The sequence below is a fragment of the Vollenhovia emeryi genome, unplaced genomic scaffold, assembly GCF_000949405.1.
Source record: "Vollenhovia emeryi isolate VEMERY1.0 unplaced genomic scaffold, V.emery_V1.0 DF939182.1, whole genome shotgun sequence".
Lineage (NCBI taxonomy): Eukaryota > Metazoa > Arthropoda > Insecta > Hymenoptera > Formicidae > Vollenhovia > Vollenhovia emeryi.
Window position 1 is genome coordinate 512,479 of NW_011967184.1, and position 19,022 is coordinate 531,500.

At 50.4% G+C, this 19,022-nt stretch overlaps 2 protein-coding genes across 5 annotated transcripts; both read right to left on the minus strand.

The window, feature by feature from the left end:
• Positions 1–1,041: 1,041 nt before the first annotated feature.
• On the minus strand, positions 1,042–8,443 carry LOC105562907 (protein bicaudal D). 2 transcript variants are annotated; one of them, XM_012014072.1, is made up of 8 exons: positions 7,736–8,443; positions 5,387–5,527; positions 4,471–5,307; positions 4,222–4,368; positions 3,953–3,985; positions 2,762–3,197; positions 2,400–2,654; positions 1,042–1,640 (listed from the first exon to the last, which is right to left on the minus strand). In XM_012014072.1, the coding sequence occupies exons 1-8, from the start codon at positions 7,946–7,948 to the stop codon at positions 1,360–1,362; spliced, it is 2,343 nt and encodes a 780-aa protein (XP_011869462.1). In that variant the 5' UTR covers positions 7,949–8,443; the 3' UTR covers positions 1,042–1,359. The 2 variants fall into 2 exon arrangements, with proteins under 2 accessions (XP_011869462.1, XP_011869463.1); XM_012014073.1 differs by lacking the exon at positions 3,953–3,985.
• Positions 8,444–10,327: 1,884 nt separating this feature from the next.
• Positions 10,328–17,833, minus strand: LOC105562909 (CCHC-type zinc finger protein CG3800). Of its 3 annotated transcripts, none has more exons than XM_012014075.1 (3): positions 17,656–17,833; positions 15,551–15,805; positions 10,328–15,443 (listed from the first exon to the last, which is right to left on the minus strand). In XM_012014075.1, the coding sequence occupies exons 2-3, from the start codon at positions 15,788–15,790 to the stop codon at positions 15,219–15,221; spliced, it is 465 nt and encodes a 154-aa protein (XP_011869465.1). In that variant the 5' UTR covers positions 15,791–15,805; positions 17,656–17,833; the 3' UTR covers positions 10,328–15,218. The 3 variants fall into 3 exon arrangements, with proteins under 3 accessions (XP_011869465.1, XP_011869464.1, XP_011869466.1); XM_012014074.1 differs by lacking the exon at positions 17,656–17,833 and adding an exon at positions 16,936–17,041; XM_012014076.1 differs by lacking the exon at positions 17,656–17,833 and adding an exon at positions 15,938–16,294.
• Between the last annotated feature and the right edge of the window lie 1,189 nt (positions 17,834–19,022).

A 19,022-nucleotide genomic window follows, 5' to 3' on the forward strand; every position in this document is an offset into this window, starting at 1 on the left:
AAAGTGCATAGTTTTTGACAAATTTAGGGGTTTCCATACTTTTTCCTCACCCTGTATAACACTCTATAATACTGTTTCCCCTCCGAGATACAAAGAGTCATTCCACTTTGCAGCGTGACAAAATATCCCTGCGACTCGACCACGCGTAAGACTTGAGAAGCCGGTTTCTCTCATCGCGGTGAAAAGAAGTCGTTAAAATAAAAAGTAAGTGAGCACAGAGGTGTGGACTATTGCATCCGGGTGACGGGTGACCTGAGGTGGTGGTACTACTTGGAAGATGGGTCCCTACATCGTCTACTTTAATTCAGCTACCGTTTAAAAACTCTCAAGTCTACTTGCCTACGACATTCCATCTCGCTACTTTGATTATAAACGCTACGGGTCACGCGCGATATTTAAATATTGTCTCTATGCGATGTGAAAACTCCACAGTCTTCCGCTACCTGCAAAACGTTCTTTACCGCCCGCCGTGCGTTCCACCTTTCAACGTGCGCTTTTCGCCCGACACAACGTTCCGAAGGCGGTTATTATGCTTGCGGACCATCAACGGAATATCCTTCGAATCGTTTAGAAATACGTAAAGCGTTAATAAATAAGCGTGCTAAAGCGGTAATAGAGCTCTCTCGAATCGACGCCGACGGAACGCAGAGCGTTTCCTCCGTTTAATAAAAACCGATCGAGAATATATATATATATATAAATATATATATATGTATCGATGGAACGCTCGCGCTAATTTAATGCACTTAACAGTTTGACGCGGCTAACGACGCATCGTCGCGGAACGTATAATTCACATTAAACACGCGCGTAGCGACACGCGGGGCGCCGTCAACGAAAACGGCGTGTCTTACGCGCTCCTCTGTATCCTAAATTCCTCTATTAACAATAGTGGTAACACAAGGCAGAGCTCCCCGAAGAGACTCTATGATATGGAGCAAAATCCATGGGGCGTGAAACTGAACATTTCGAAGCCTTCAAAACGCAGCCCTTTACTCTCCCCCCCCCCTTCCCCACCCCGTTCACCCGAGCGCGATTCTCCCCCGGTATCAGTGAGGACGGCGTCGTCGTTTCCCCTCTTTCCTTTTCATCTTTCCCCAGCGCGTCCCGTCCATCCCTTTGTGTGTTTCTTTTGTTTTTGTAAAAATACGCGCCGCGGCATTCGACGCGACGAAACGGTTATTTGTGGATAACGAGACCGCGGACGTTCCTCTCTAACGAAGAAGTTCAATTGTATACTCACTAGGGTCTTCCGGGCCCGCGTGAGCGGGCTCGGTAACGAGCAGTAGAAAAATTCGAAAAGGTTCTCAAAATCCTCGCTTCTCTTCAGAATATTTTACTCCACATCTTCATCATTTTCTAGAAGAAATCTCTGCCTAAGTGGGGACGGTTCGTCTGTTGCGACAGTCGCGGCCTACCGCGTCCGTTCGCGCCGGCGGCGTGTCTCCTGGTGTTGCGCAGCTCCCGGTCGACCTCGAGCTCCTCCAGCTTCATGGTGAGGCCGAGCTTCTGCTGCACCGCCAGGCGCAGCAGCTGGTTCAGCGTCTTCCGGTCGTCCTCCGCCACGGTGAGCTGCCGCTGAAGCTCGTCCACTTGCGTCACGTACTCCTCGCAGCGTGCAGCGAACATTGCACGCAGACCTGAACAGCGCACGGTTAGCGGGGGTTTAACACAATGTAGAGACAAGCGAATGAGAGGAGACGGTGGAATTGGAAGCGTAATGGAATTCCCTAGCGGAAGAGATTGGAAGCGGAAGCTAGGCTTCGATGGAACGAAAGGCACCCTTAAAGCCTGTGTCCACGATGCTAGAACTTGGACCAAGTTCCAGCATCGTGGACGCACGCCTTTACTCGTATATAAAAATTATGGCAGATGGGAAAAATGCATCAACCAAAAACCAGATACATCACAGGCAGTTTAACTGTACCGCGTTCCGAAATGAGCGCGTGAAAATGCTCGACTAGTCGCTCTTAGGAGAGAAATGTTACATGGAGGTATACGCGTTTGCGATGACTTTTATGTAACACAGTAGTTATGGCAGACAATCAGAGAGTTCGAATAGTCAACCGCGGTACCCCACAGTATTAACACCAGAGCGTTCATTAAAACTGCTAAAGACCAAATTTTAATCGATATTAGTAGGCGCGTGTTAGTAGGACAAAATAGAAAAAGAAGAGTTATATTATTGAATTTCACTAATTGCAGGGTTTGTAAAAGTATCTTGAAAAACGGGCAGAGAAGGAGGGGGTTTAGTAAAGATTCACAGGGCAAAAAATCGTCTACTATAATTACATCTTAATTTGTTTTTTTTTCTGTAGTCCTTAAGTTAAGTTAAGTTAAGTTAAAGACGTCTAATCGTGTGGAAAGAGCAAGAAGGAATACAAAAGTGAAACACTCACTCGAGAATGTCGCGGCGTTCTCCTTCAACATTCTAAGCTCATTCCTGAGCTTGAGCATCGTCTCGTTAACGATGCTCTTCTCGTTCTCGTATTTGCTCTTCAGATTCGTTAGCGCTACTTCCGCCGTGTTCTTGTTTGATTTAAGCACTGTCCTCAACGTGGCAATCTGCTCTCGCTTAGCAGACAGCAAGGCCTTTAATCTGATAACCTGCTCCTGGAGGTCCGTCACATCCCCCTTGTTCTCATTGACGGAGGCTGAAAGGATTGAGTTAAAATTAGAAAAATTACTCGTCAACAAAATTCAATCGTGTACATATATTGTAAGATAAACACGAGCTTTCTTTTTACGGGAACACACTCACCCTTGCAAACGTTGCAAATATTGGATTGCATTCCCTTGACTTTGGACAGTTCGATCGTGTGTTCCACGGCGTTTCTAAGGTGCTTTATTTGGTCCATCGCGGTCTCTATGTGTTTCGCGATTTCCTTCGCTTTGCTGAGGCTCTCGAGATCCTTGATCTTGATGTCGGTCTTGAAGAGAGTTCGGCACCAATCCATCTTGCCGTTCTCCTCCTCCTGCTCGGGCACGATCTCCGACTTCTCGTGGTCCAGCACCACTCGCGAGGGCGTCTCGCCGTTAACGGTGCACACGTGATGATAGAGCTGCGCGAGCTCGTCGGAGAGATTCTGCAGGTCGTTCTGAGCGGAATCCAGGAAACCGCCCGCTTCCGCGGTGAGCTTCGACAGCGTGGACACGTCCGACTCGAGCTGCATGCTCCTCTGTTCCGTGTCCAGGAGCTGAAACGAAGGAGGGGGATATTAGGCACGCTGAAAGCGAGAACGCGATACCAGATCGCAGTAAATGCGTTAGGTACGTTTTGCCTGATGCCGCGTGTTTGTCGAAAATTCGTTCGTGAGATGAGTTTGCGGAACAGTACGTATCAAGTAACTGGATAGTGGTTTTAGGATTCCGCAGTTCGTGGTTTCGCGCGAGTGCAGCGCGGAGATTTTATGAAAAATTCACAGGTTGTGGATGAATCTCTTTCTTCGAGCATCGTGCAAAACAGGCTCGGCGGGCTCCGTTCGACATGCTACGTTAGATAACGCACGAAATTTAGATAGAAAGAAAGTGATCGACCTTGACTTCTCGTTCCTAAGCGCATTCTGTCTTAGAAGCCACGTTGCATAGCGTATTACGATCCGTACGTCGTCTCTTTCGAGCATTCGATAGTGACAGTCGTTGAAAAATGCGTTCGATGCTGCGATCCATGTGTGAAAAAAAAACATGAGTGATGTATCTCTACGGCGCTCAGAGAGGATTAAGAATATCATCACACGTGGATCTACGTTTAATGGAGTGAATTCGTCAGTAGCTTCGAAAACGTGTACGGTTAAATATATGAAGAAGTATATCATAGACTGGAAGCGATGTGTGGGTTGTTAGGACACTGAGAAGCGAGTACCACTGTACGGATCATTAGAGGAGCCAACAAGACAAATTGTTATTAAAATATCTATGGTAAATACGTCAAAGGGACCACACTTAACCCAACCTTTTCTCGAAGGCTCTTCTCTGACTCGGGTATCTGAAACGCCACAATTTCTGTTCAAAGTCTGTCGTCTCTCGCGCGACAATTGCGCCAGTATCGCATACACTTATACTCTTGCCACTAGCAACACTCTTGCTCTTTCTCATCTTTCTCTATATCTTATAATAATCTATTTCTTTAACTTACACTTTAGCCCTTCGTCTGCAAGCTTTGCAATAACTGTTGCGAGTAAATCTTAGGGAAATCGTAGCGAGACACGAGTAAACGTATACCTTATTCCTCAGATTCGTCAGCTCCGTTCGCAACTGCTGCGTGGAGTCGGAGACGGTTAAGCCGTTCTCCAATTCGGACAGGTCTTTCTGCAACTGATTAATCTCGCGAGCGGACATGGTGCTCCACTGATGATATTGCACAACGGCCTGTGAAAACAATAGCGTCATTAGCATATTTCAAGCACAAAGTAACCCAGCAAACATTTGAATATTGTATTGTCTATTTTAATTCGAAATACATCCGCGTACCTGATTGAGTTTGTCTAATGTCGTCTCTTCGCTCTGCTTTTCCGGCAATTTCGAGTGAAGATGGTGTAGCGATTGCACATGCGCTGCCAGCTGCACGATTCGCGCAACGAACGATTGCAATTCCGTCTGGCTCTTCTCGACCGCGTACTGCGACTCGCGCAGATTCTGCGTCAGATGTGCCTTCTCGGTCTCCGCGAGCTCCAGCTGCTTCTCCAGTTTCTTGAGTTCGTTGAGATGAATCTCGGAGAACAAGTCTACCTGCTTGTCGGCCGCGGACGTGCCCGGCTCTTGCGTCTTCAGGTCCGCCTCGATTCTACGAAGCGCGGGCGAGTCGTCCTCGCCGTCGCTGCATATCGTCTGATCCTCCGTGATGCCGCGGATAGAGAGCGCCAGATTGCTGAGGTTGTAGATCGACTCGCTGTTGATCCTCTGATCCAGTTCCTTCTTCAGAGCGTACTTGGCCTCGCGTTCGGCCTGCAGCGACTCCAACGCCTCCTCCATCTGCTTCTCCGCTATCTTCTTCAGGTTCGTCAGCTCCTCCACCTGGCTGTTGAGCAGCTCGACCTCCTCGGTGAGCCGTCGGATCTCGTGCTTGGCGCCCTCGAACTCCACCTGACTGGACCGCAAACCGGACACCTGCTTCTGCAACGAGATGTTCTCGTCCTCCAGCTCGGAGTAATCCTGGAGCAGGCGAGTCTCGCGGAATCTGCACTCCCGTAATTCCGTCCGTAACGACTTGCGCTCCGTCTCCGCCTGCTGATGGTCCTTCCCGACCTCCTCGCGCTCCTGCAGCGCGTGATCGCGCTCCGCCTGCACTCGCTCCAGCTCATGTCGCAGCTGAAAACAAATTCGCAAAGCGTCAAGACGCGCCCCACGTTTCGCGCGAGTCGACAATTGCGACCAACTCGGCACGAACCTGTTTTGTTTCGCTTTCCAATTCGATGATCTGCGATTGCAGAGACGTTTCCCGCGCGGCGCTCTCGTTGAGAAGACTCTCCTCTTGCTCGATGCCGCTCTTCGCTGTTATTTTCGTGGTTGTCTGGAACTTTGCTAGCGCCTAAGGTAAAATATGCAATTAATTCGCCGCCAGGAATAAATATACATTTTTTTTTTCGCGCGAGAATCGTGTTTACGTAACGCGCGCAGCGATAAGAAACGGTTGCACACAAGACTTTCTAGAGAAAAGAATTTGCTCTCTTTGAATTACATATAATACAAGGACATATTTTCTCATGGACGCCATGTCCCCGGTCAGATGACTAAATATAGATATCTACACATTGATTGGCCGAAGGCAGGCGCACCGAAATGAATCACTCTACATTCTCCCGCAGTCAAATTGCTACGGTTGACACCACCCGTCCTCCCACCTGTTCCACTCCCAGAAAAAGGATCGGCGTATTCATTTCAAAGTCTGTTTACCTTGTGGGAGTAAAAAGTCACCCACGCCTCATTTCTATCGTTACACATTAACGCTGCCAATCAAAGTGTCGCGAAAGAGAGAAAGCGGAATAAAGAACTTTGTCTATTTCATGAGGGCCTGAAGATCAATTATACGTGATTTTATAGCTAATAACGGCAGAGAAGTCTCCTGTTATGACATAAGATCCTAATATGGGATAGCGGGGTTTCTGTTAAGCTAATAGCATCCTTGGAGCAAAATCTGTTCAGTGGAAAATTCATCGTTGGACCGTGCGATCGTTGCGAAGAAAGATTTGCGATTGAATTTGGGTGTTGAAAACCTGCTATTTCACACTAGAAACCAATCTCATAATAGAGGACTTTTCTCTACTAAACGAAAAAGTAGTTTTAGATTCTCAAACCTCCGGCGACAGTCCCGACTTTCTAAATATGCCATTTCATTCGTTCGTCATCAGATCTGCTCCAGGTGACAAACGCGTCATTTTTACACTCGGAAAGTATGTCATTAGAGCGACACTTAGCACAGATCTCATCGCCCTAAAGACTCCTTTTCGCAAGTACCAAATGACGTGGTCCAAAATCAGGGTTGGGAAGCAACTCGTTACTTGCAACGAAGTTACAGTTACTTCTTTTTGGTGACTCTAACTTCATTACGTTTTCTTCGTCTATAACTGTAACTTAACTCAGTTACAATTTCTCAGTAATTATTAACTAACTTAATAGTTACTTTATATATTTTTTAAACCCTCGCAAATTGCATTAAGCCTTGCAGTTGCACATATCACGCTTTTGTCGACGCTTTACAATTCAAATGCAGATAGTTTTATTTCCATTGCAAGAAAGTAACTGCAAAGTAACGATTCGTTACTCCTTGAGTAACTGTAACGCGTTACTTTTCAGAATTGGTAACTTGTGACTGTAACTCGTTACATTTTCAGCGAAGAAACTGTAACTGTAACGAGATACTTTTATAAAGTGACTTTCCCAACCCTGCTTTAAGCTTAGCTCACTTCGCTCTTTGTATCTGTCCAACTGTTACTTTAGAAAGAGACGCGAGTTAAACTTATTGTAAGATTAAAGTTGAGCGACGTTTGGTGTATTTTTAGCGAAAAAAAACTAACTGTAACTAGATGCTTTTATAAAGTAACTTTCCCAGCCCCGTCCAAAATACAGAGTAGAACTCAGCCATAGTACAAGAGCCGATCTCGCGAATAATATCGATATTGACCTGGTTTACACCGCATTTCGCGACCTGATCTAAAGTAAGCACCCGATGAAAGCCCATAACTCTGGGTCGAATGTAGCGCAAGTAAAGATTAAGTTAGCGAACGTCAACTGTTGAATGCCACCTGTTTAACTTTAGGTTCAGTGGGTCAGTTCTGTATTTTACACTGTAGTGAAAATGCTAAGAGTGAGCAGCTCCGTCTCTCTCTAACTGTTCCCCTAGAAGGAGAAGCTTTTACTGTTTTCACTATGTTGAAAGGTGCAGAATTGAGCCCCCAGGTAAGAACAGCGCTTGCACTGCTGTGCCCACATCGCACCTCAATTCGTATCTGTGTGCAAAAGATCTTTTCCGATGGTGCACAGATATCGCCTAGGCATGGCAATGACACATTTGCCGTTGGACAACTTTCATAACGAATCGTCGAACGAATAATTGACATCTCCAGTATCGGAGCTGCTTCCGGCGCAGGGGTTTAAAGGCCTAAAACTATTTTGTTTTCGAAACGCCGCCACTATTAGCTACAAAAGTACACATAGTCGACGATTCGTAGGCGCGGATCGCCCGGAACGGGCCGAAGCGTCACGTGCGCGGACAGTCTCCCCGGGCTCGGGCGCTAACCTCCTGCGTGATCTCCAGCTCGTGCTTGGTGTTCTCGTAGAGCGACTCGAGGTCGTTGCACCGCTGCTGCAGGCCCGACTTCTCCTCGAGCAGCGCGAGCCCGTACTGCGCCGACTGTATCTTCTCGGTGGAGGCCAGGTCGAGCTCGCGCGACAGGCGCTCGATCTCGGTCCTCAGCTCCTCGAGCCCGGCCCCGTCGACGGTGGCGGCCATTGCTGCGGTCCGCGCGATGACGGCGACGTCGACGGTGACGGTGACGGCGACGGCGACGCCGCTGGTGTTGCTGCTCCTCGTGTCGCTCCCGCTTCCTCCTCCTGCGTCACCCTCTACACCGCCTCCAGCACCTCGTCGTTATCGCGAGTGAAACGAGTGGACGCCGGTCGCCGTGGTTTCGCGGCCCGAGCGCAAACGCATCCTTCGCCCTCGCGATCGGCCGATCTTCGCCTCTTTCTTCCTCTCTCTCTCTCTCTCTCTCTCTCTGCCTTTCCTTCCTTTACTCTCCTCCTCGTTACCTCCGGTCTTCGACGACGCGCGCGCGGCGGCTCCTCCTCCCTGGTTCCCCCCTGGCTTCTCACATCCTACCTGTGGCGCGAGAACCACCGTCGCTGGCCGTCACTCCGCGAGCGGCACTCCGAGGCCGGAGTAGCCGATTTTGACAGACGCGACGACGACGACGATTCGGCCACGGGGCGCGGGCGGGCGGGATCACGCGACAACCGGATGCGCGTTCCGCGGTTCTGGCTCACGGCGCGTTTCGACGTTCCGCTCGTCCAGCGCCAGCGCCAGAGGCCACCTGATTCCTCCTCCCCCCCCCCCCTCTCTCCTTCACCCGCGTTGATAAAGGGACTCTCCTCGCCGCCTCGCACCTGACGACGGGCTGCTCGCTCCGTGTCTCGACACGTGGACGCCGGCGTTCGCGTGCACTCTCGACGCCACCGCGGTTATTTATACATTTCTTCCATGGGCAACGCTAGACCCGCTCGATCATCCATTCAACCCGTTTCTTTCTACACCCGCTCATTCATGAGCGCGCATTCACGAGCCGTCCGGCGATGAAACCGTGTGATGCGCAGTTGGAAAAGAAATGGCAAACGGCGAGACCGCGGAGCTCGGGGGCCTCGGCGAGCGGCCACGGCGATCTACCCGGTTCGCGCCGGGACTGACGCCACTCTATAGCTTCCTCCTCTCGCTCGGAGAAAGAACTTGGCGATTCAGTCCGCGGCGTCGTCGGATTGAATAATCTGGAATCGCGTATCGCGGGGCGATCGTTGCGTGGCGGCGCGCGCTATTTCGGAGCTTTCTCCGCCAGGAATTTTTCGACGCGCGAGACGTGGCCAATTAGCAGTCGGTCGATCAATCCCCGGCGAGGCCATCCGGGCGTCCGCGACGACACGCCGAACGCGTGCGGATCCAATCCGGTAGCACGCGTGCGCTGGCCGCGCACGATTACGCAATCCTCGTCGACGAGGGGCACCGTTCTACGCCGCGTACGCGTGCACGTCGTCCCCGCTGAAATCACGAGGCGTTAATTAATTTGGCGGCCCGGAGAAATCCGTGGAGCGGAGCATTCGCAGTTTGTCTCGAGGCTGTCTCTCGCCCCGAGACGCCAACGCACCTCTGCCAAAGTGGTTTACAGCGTGAACGTCTGGCCATTTGTATCGTGCATTCCCCGATCGTAGAAATGTCCAGGCATTCCCGCCCGTCTGTTCGCAATGTAAGACGGCATAAACCAGTCCGCAGAGGCGCGTTGGTTAAACCAGACCCAAGCTGCCGCAAGCACACGGACAGGCAGGCAGGAACGTCTGGCCATTTCCATAAAGTATTCTACGATCGTGGAAACGCCCAGGCATTCCTGTCTGTCCGCGTACTCGAGGTCCGGCGTCACCAACGTTGTTTGACCAACGCGCTTCTGCAGAATAGTTTATCACGAGACACGGCAGTGTCCGACCGTACCATCTTACATGCAGGAATGCCAGGACATTTCTACGATCATGGAATGCTTTATAGAAATTGCCGGACGTTCCTGCCTGTCTGTGTACTTGAGACAGTCTCAGGTCCGGTTTCACCGACGTTGCTTGACTTTAAGCTCAGCTTAATTCGTTGTCTCTTCTAAAGCAACAGTTGGAAAGAGACAAAGGACGAATCAAGCCAAGCTTAAGCCAAGCAACGTCGGTGAAACCGGACCTCAAATGTAAGCACTAATCATGAAGCCCTAGGTTGCGGTCAAGCCACCGCTGCAAATGCTTCCAAGCGCTTCTCCTTCCATCTTTTCTGAAAGAAAGGAGAAGCGACAGCTCGACCAGTCCTAGAAGGACAAAGCGTTACCGTTAAACTAGCGGCTCCAATGCCGTCCTCGTCCATGAACTCCACCAGCGAGGCCGATGCTGGAGCAGCTTAGGGGTAGCTCGGCTTCAACTCGAGGTTTCGTTCCGGCCAAGTCGTTTTTCGCGTACACCGCGAGAAACTTATTAGAATACTTGACCGTGAACAGATAAATATCCGGGGCTACTCTCGGCGCAACCGTTAGCTCGGTGGAATCCCCCAAGGGTGGAATCTCGGAACGCAAACGGGAGGAAAAGAGAAGACCATTCCTTTGCCTCTCCGTACACATTCTATTTCAAAAATTCAGTTTAAAAACATAACTTCGAATACTCCATAATCCTTTTATTACTTTGTAGCTTATTTTTTTCTCTTCTTCCTCTTCATCCTCCTTGTCTTCTTCCTTCTTCTTTCCTTCTTCTCTCTCACTCTCTTTCTCTCTCGTTTCTTATTCTTTTTTTTTTTAAGTATTAATAGATTAGTTTAATATATAAGTCGAGCCGTGGACCCGGCGTGCACCGCCGGTCGAATTAGATTCATATACTGTAACAGTCGTATTCTTTACAATATTCGTACGTAAGTCTTGTAGCAGAGACAAAAGCGCAGGTGCCCTAATCGCACTCGTTTTTTTTTTATTTATTCTTTATAATAATTATTCGTATGCTCGTTCGGACCTTTGGTGCCAGCGAACCACGTAGACCATGTCGCGGAGGGAATTGGCCGTATCTATCCAGACACCGTTGCTCTCACGTGTGACGCGTACTCGAATTATTCCCAGCCAGACGGTACAAAAGAGACGTTTGAGAAGAGTCTAGCGACGTCCGAGGTACCGGGGCAGCCGGTCTCGAGAGCCCGGGACTCGATTTATCCTTCCGATACAGGAATGAAAGCAAAAATTAAATTCCGTCGTATCTAGCCAAGGAATAAGTAAAACATGCAAAGGTTCGAACGTGAAGGCCCCGAGCACCCTCGAACGTCCGTCCAGGCACATCGCGTTGCCCGAATTACTTGGTCCGACGGTGCGTCCGTGCATCGGTGGCGCCAGAGGCCCGCGAAGGTCCAATACAGCGAAGTACAATTTGTTTGATCCTCTCCAAATCTCGTCGTGAGCACTAGCACACCGAAACTACGCAATGAGATCCGGCATCTTTTAAGTCCCGAACAGTGTGTTAAGTGTATAAAATTGTTACAGGACACCTGGGTTACTATAAGAAACACTCCCGGGTGGCGCCGCCGCCCCGGCGACGGGACGGCGGACGGCCCGGGCTCTTTCTTCCACCGAGACAGTCAGGCACGCCTGGCTTCTGAACGTTAATACACAATTGTCGCTGCTGGTAGAACCACGGAAGTCCGCAAGGTGCACGGGCCGCGCGGACGTCGCGCGTCCAGGGGCAGGTCGCCCCTTGGGGCGCGACGTTCGCGCGACTCGCCCTTCGGGACGCTTGAACAAAGACTCGCCATCCGGAGTTGATCGAATTGATGCTGCGTGTCGTGCTGCTGCTACTCGGGCGTGAACGTGGTCCGGGTGTTTAAAAAAAAAAAAGTAATCGGAATTCTAATCGCATCTTATCCTAATTGCGTTGTTCGCGTTGCGTTTTACTTCATGAAATACTGCGCGCTCGTATTCTCACCCTTTCTTCGTTTATAAAACAAATCTCACTTTGTACTCGCGTCGAGCCTAAGTGGTCGTCCCCTCCATACGCAGCGGGGAATTAACAGATTTTTCTCTCATCAAGTTTCTACACAGAATCTACGGTTTCCTTCGACCGCGCTCAACAAAAATTTTCGTCCTTACAACTTATGAGTAAAGCCGGGGGCGCCGCACGACGTACGATTTTCTGTTTCGCAGCATTAGCTATACGCTAATATGCTATGCATTATTTTCTTGAAAATAGTTTCGCGATCATTTCACTGTACGCAATTTTCATTCCGTGTCAATGTGTTATTCAATATAAATTATAACCAATGTACTTTAGTGAACAGTGGATCTACGGCGTTGGAAAAATTCTTAAAAGTTACTAAAAACTATAAATTTCATTCAAGTATAGAAGTTGTATCGTTTGTCCCTACTGTAACATTTGACAGACGCATGCACGGTCACGGTCGGACAGGTCGTCCAAATTCTTACAATAGGTTTTCGGAATATTCGTATCGTTGCACAGATATTCGTACACACTCCTTCGCTCTAATAATGCGTTGCAGCACATCGCGCGAGCAGAGGCTACAATATATTGCACGATATATTTTGTATTTCCGAAACTTATTATAAAACGTCAGACAACCTTTCTGACCACAACTGTGACACAGCTGATCAGAACAATCAGCTTTGTCCGGTGGCTCCATGCAGAAAATCATACGTCACGTGACGCCGGCTTAAGAAACAAAAAAAAAATAGAGAAGAGTATCGACCTCGGGATTATACTCTACACATGAAAAATATAATTTTTCTCCTGGAAATACAAAGCATGAAACGCACCATTGGAATTATTCCCCAGCAACGACCAGAGTATAAACTAGCTTTTTACAGTACAAAATACAGCTCCTGCACACATGCATAAATATATGTATACACACATGCGCATATATATATACATATACCTAGTAACGAAGTATTTTCAGCAACATGTAAGGATATAGTAAGGTTGGTACACTTTCTCCTGTGGGCTCCCCCTTTCATCGCGGGCCCATCATCCCGGCGACAATGTATGAACAATATGGATCCTATGGTCTCGTCGTTAACAATTATGATTGTACGTACAAAATGTGCCAACTTGTACAGACCACCATGTGTTTATATGTATATATACATACATCGATGTAGCGACCATTTTGAACGTGTCTTACTGGTATTAATCGCAGCGCACATCTTTTCCCTTATACGTTCAGCAAAAATCCGTAGAAAACGTGCACGTCTTCTCTCGCTCTTTCGCCCTACTTCATCGAGGTCCGAGGGTATGGGTACAATCGCATATAAACCTGTAAACACTGACAATCCTACAACTACACTTCGCTTTTTGTCCGTACCTATTTACGAAAACTAGATGGCATATAGAGCTCGGTATATATATGTATATAAAAAAAAAAAGAAAAAAGAAAACGGAAAAGAAAACAAGAGAACGCAAAAGTGACGCACAGTAACAGCTCGGTGAGATCCTCATTACATCCTTACATATTAAAAATTAGCGTTACTAAACCTTATTTTTATGCAGTCAGGGCCGGCATGTGTTCTCGCATACTTTTTTTTCCCATTTTCCCGCGTTCGCGAATTCTTTTCTTTCCTTCTTTCCTTCATTTGACGATTTATGAGTGTCGGCTAGAGAGTTCGAGAGGGAGGACCGGAGAATACAAGATGCGTGGATGCGAAAAGTGGTGCGACGTGAGCCCGTGTCTTGTCACCCGTTTGTGAATCCGTTCGTGATGGATAGTTTAATTACATAGTGATCGTCTGCAAGCACTCGGCGTCTTCCACCTGCGTGCTTAGCAGCTATGACAAGTTGGTCTGCGGCAATCCCGGAGTGTTGGTGCCGAACGAAAGCAATATAACGAAAATGATCCAATCCACACAGTTTAATAGAGAAATATTTTTCCAACACAAATAGCAATAGCAACGTTTATGATCAAGATGAAGGGAGTGCCTAGTTTATTCTCTTTTTGCACAGCATCTTTCTACTTTGCCCACTGCAAAATGCCGATACTTAAAGTTCGAAGTATGAACACAGTTACACATGATTGTACATGTCAAAAATATTTATTGGGACTTGGTCCCGTGACATGGAATATAAATAAAGATTTGTTAGAAATGCTGGGCTGCAGAAATCGCGCCTTTTACATCGAGATGATAAGAAGATACCAGTAATTGTCCCAAGACCTCTAGCCACAGCTTACCACTTGGACGAGCATCGTTGCTGCTAATTAAGCTATCCATCGCGTCCGCGTCAATGGCGAAGACGTACCTCTCTATCAACGGGTGGCCCCCCCGTTTTTTTTCTTTTGTTATTCTTCAATTATAGCAGTCGTTTTTGTAAAATTTGCTTTATTCGTACAAATGCGAGAGCCGTCGAGGGTGCGCGTGGAGTCTTGCTTACATTTACATTTGTACCTTGGCGCAAGTGCGCGTAGATTCTTTCACCATGTTCATCGTATTGTTCATTTATACCTCAGCAAAACCACCAGGACGCGCGCCAAATCCTCGGCGAGGCTACGCGTGAGCTTCCCGATAATCCATACATCTTGCATCGGAAAACAATGCGCGTACAAGACGATTCGAAAGTCAGGGGACAGAGGATTCATGTCTCTACTCTAATTCAATAGAATGTTTATAATATTATTACATAGGTTGTGTATGTATGTGTGTGGGATATGGATGTGTATGTCCGTGTACATGTGCCGTGTGTGGTGTGTGTGTGTGTGTATTTGTGTGTGTGACATACGTGTAAATGTAAATGTCAGACGTGTTACTCGTAGGATGAACCTTGCTCTCATTCACACGTAGTAGAAAATGTACGTGTATGTAGGTGTCGATGTGTAACAGCGATAAAAACTTAAAGACATCGTTAAGAAAAGAAAAAATCCTTGCGAAGAGAACAACGGTGGGCAGAGAGGGGAAGGAGATTAGGAATAAGGACGAGGAGTGTTTGGGGGAAACTGGCTGGCCTCCGAGAGCTGGGAGCATGGAGAGATGAAATTCGTACGATTACGGGTACCATTTCGTTCGTCGCGCGACAGATTTCCTTAAGCTTGTCGTTGTGTACGTATGCGGAGCATGGATGTGTGTGTGCCCGTGTATATGTGCGTCTGTATGCGTATTACCGATGTGTAAATGTAAATGTCAGACGTGTTACGTAGGATGAGAACCCTCTCGCGGCCGATCGACGCGCGGGAAAAGTTTGTCGCGCGAAAAGCGAAATGTTACCCTATGACGATGACGACGACGACGGCGAGGACGACTTTAATGGCAATGACGACATCGACGAGGCGGACAACGCCACATTGGCGCTGTCAACGACGCCGACGACGGCGCAGCCATACGTCTCTGCGGATTGTACGCGTCAACGAGATATATGTCCGCACATCCCTACCTAGCTACCACCTCCTGTAGCGGCACGCGCGACGGTAAACTGCTTATCGTAATCGTTAAGCGAGCGGCACGGATTCCGGTTATCTCCTACTTCCTGTCGTCCTGGTCGCATTCACGGCTTATGTGACCAGTCTTGCCGCAAATGTAACAAGTCTTGCCACCGGCCTCGGTGCAATTGCGAGCGATGTGGCCCGTCTTGTTGCAGTTGTAGCAGCTCTGCATCGCAAAGCGGCCGGAATCATTGCCGCCCTCCGGGCAGCTGCGGGCCATATGACCAGTCTTGTTGCAATTGTAACAACTCAACTCCGGTCCCTGTCGACACACAAGAACCAATCTGTTTCCAATTCAAGTCTCCCCGGGATCTTGCAGGAGCGCCCGAGGCGAAGTGGCACCCCCGATCAGCAGGCCCCAATACTAACCTGCTGACAGTCTTTCGCAATGTGACCCACGCCATTGCAGCGATAGCAAAGATCCTGATCCTCCTTGCACTCGCGCGCGAAATGTCCGAACTGGTTGCATTTGAAGCACTTCTCTCGGCCACGTCCGAAACCGCCGTCCCTGTCGCGGCCACGATCTCCCCTTCCTCCGCCGCCGCCCTGTGGGCACTCCCGCGCAAAGTGGCCCATACGGTTACATTTGTAACACGCGCTTGAACTCATGGTTTCGTTTTAGATCTGCAATTATACAGACGTACCTATGTACACACACACACATATATATATATCGTTACATTGCACGGAGTATCTCGAAGTCTGGTCTACAGTGATCCGCACGTCGGTCCCTTGTCTCTCGGAAAGAAAACTCACCCGTAGACCGGGCCCGAACCTTTGTCCGCACAGTTTCCTTATCGTTAAAATTTATGTAACGCCGATCCCTCGTTTATCGCACGCTCTTTCGCACGTTGCGTGCCCGCGTCGCGGGCATATGCTGCGCTACGTCCTCGGCAAATCAGCATAATTGCATTACAGCCATACAAATAAATCGCGAGGGGGGAAATCGCGCGCTGCCTCGCGGCGAGCTCCGGAGCTGGGGCGCTTATCAAGCTCGGGGGGGAAACCACCTAGTCACCGCGCATTTCGACTACGCAATTCCGCGGAACGTGGAACGAAGGGCCGGGGGATCTCGAGTAACCTACACACCCGTGTACTCGCCGCCGCGGCGGACAATCTACCGCGTCCGACCGCGCGTCCGGTGCGCGCGCGCGCCGACACGAATGTCCCCTGAACGCCGCGCGGCGGCGCCAAAGAGGCTCGCGGGGTCGCGACACGGCGGAGCGCGCTCAACCCGCGGGGCGGATCACGAGGCGCGGGCGATGACGAGTTCGCGCCGGGGTTCGCGCGCAGGCAGGAAGCGGCCGGCCGGGCCGGGCCGGACCGGACCGAACCGGGGGGAACCGCGCGCCGCTGCACCGTCGCGCCGCATGGCGCCGGCCGGATCGGAGCGATCGAAGCGGCGGCGCGCGGGCACACGCGACCCCGGCCGAGCGCGGGACACTAATAAAATGGCACCTTTCCGGCCCGGCCTCGCCGTTCGATTAGCGCGCGCGAGCCACGGGGCCGCGAGGGAACGAGAAACGCCGAGCACGTGCTCCACGCGCGCCTCGCCGCGAGGGCCTGCCCGCGGGGCCGTCGCGGCAATGGCGGGCGGGCGAGAGAGCGGCCGCCGAGGCGCGTGCACGAGGTCGGCGGCGAACGCGGCGTCGTTCCGCGCGAGCGCGACGGGACGCGACGTCGCGTCCCGTCGCCGTGGCGCGCGCGCGACGCGGACGACGGGGTATATCGGGTCCGCTATCCGCGGGCTTTACCGTGTTCTCCTCGCTCGACGATACTCCTCTCCGGTCCCGCGGCACGCCGTACAACGTGGCTGGCCTCTCCGATCCGCTCTCGCGCGCGCTCTCTCTCCTCCCGTGCCCACCCCCCTTCGCCCGCCGACCCGTCCATTTCGCGCCTTCGGTGTGTATGGCTGTGTGTGCGTGTGTGCGCGCGTGCATGCGTACGCACGCATGCATACGTGCCGCACGTACGCCGCGCCGCGGCGCGAACATGGCACCGGAGAGCGACGCCGCGCGCGCTACGCTTTTTTCGCGACAGGCACGGAGGAAAGATCGCCCCATGGCGACGGCGGCCGCGATGCCGCTCGCCGCGTCGCCGTGCTCGCCGTTCGCGCCGACGGCGATGGCTGCGGCGGCGGGGACGCTGCCGTCGCGATCCGCCGCAGTCCCCGCTCGAGGAACCCTCTTCCTGCCCAGCGGCTCGTTAGAGATTTTCCGGCGAGCGAAGGGCGCGCGCGAGCCACTTTCGCGGCACGGGCCCGGTGGTCGTGTCGCGCGCGACCAAGGCGACGCCAGGCCGACGGGACCACGTGCCGAGGTTCGCGGCCCGCACACGGCTCGGCCGCGGCCGGGAACCCGCTTCTTGTTCCGGCGCGGCGGCGGCGGCAGCGGCGTGCCATGCGCCCGCGTGCCGTGAACCTCACGCGGCCCCACAACCTAGCGGCTCCCCCGCGTTCCCGTCGGCTCGCTTACCTGCTCGGCTGAATGGAGCTAGCTTGATCGTTCCGGCTTCTTCCGTTCCGACGCCCGCGACGACAGAAAACCGACGGAGTAACGTTTCCGTTGGAAACTTCAACGCAGACTCGCTCTCGGCTTCGGATGCGACGGATCGCGCTGGCCATCAACTATGAAAAGAGGGAGTACGGCTAATAAGCGCTAAGCTAAACCGTCTCTCCCCTCCCACAAACATGGCGATTTCGCCACTGTCGCGTGATTTGGCAGTGTTCATAAGGTGGATATTCACAGAACCGCTAGCGAAATTTTCGGCGTAGCTTAAGTTTCAAAATGGCTGCTCATGTTCTCGACAGCCACTGGTCAGGGGCTCGATTCTTGAATATGTTCGAAGGAGAAACGTATGCGAAAATTCTGCTCTTACAGAAAAGTTGCAAGTTGATTGGCTATTCGCATGGCTTTAACCAATCGACTTTGAACTTTTCTGTCAGAGCAGGGTTTTCGTATACGTTTCTTGTTCGAATAAATTCAAGAATCGGGCCCCTGTTCTTCACGGCCCTATGGGCCGTGGCACACGAAAAAACTTGAGCAGTAAAACTTAAAACTTGAGAGAAATGACCAGTACGGGAATTCTGTAACTTGCAATCGATGCTTTTCAGTATCGTTAACTAGCGACAGCCAATTGGCGAGGACGATCTTCGAAAAAGACGCAGATTTTCATTGGTTGTTCCTAGTTAACGTTATCGAAAAACCTCGATAGCAAGTTACAGAATTCTCGTACAGTGGCTGTCGAGGACGTGAGCAGCCATTTTGAAACTTAAGCAACGCTGAAAATTCCGATTGGTTGAAATTCTTAAGTTTTAAGTCTTAAGCCTCGTCTACATAGAAGTCGTAAAGTCGTAATCGTAAGAATAGTCGACTATGATTGGTCAATTCTTATGTGTCTGACGAAATTGACCAATCGCAGTCGATTATTCTTACGACTACGACTATGCGACTCGCATTGTAGACCATGCATTAGGCCGGTTCTACATTAGTCGCATCTTAGCGTCGCAAGGGTCGTAGACTAGTTATAAGTCAACGCTGATTAGGCTGGGTCTACATTGGATGTCGTAAGTCGTGTCGGAAGAAATTGACCAATCACAGTTCATTATTCTCCTTACGGTCAAAGAATAATGAACTGTGATTAGTCAATTTCTTCCGACACGACTTACGACATCCAATGTAGACCCAGCCTTAATTTCTTACGGCTTAGTCCCAGTCTACAATAGATGATTTAAGCCCTAAGCTTTAAGAAATTGACCAATCACGGTCAAGTACGAGTAGAATACGCGATTGTGATTAGTCTCAGTCTACAATAGATGATTTAAGCCCTAAGCTTTAAGAAA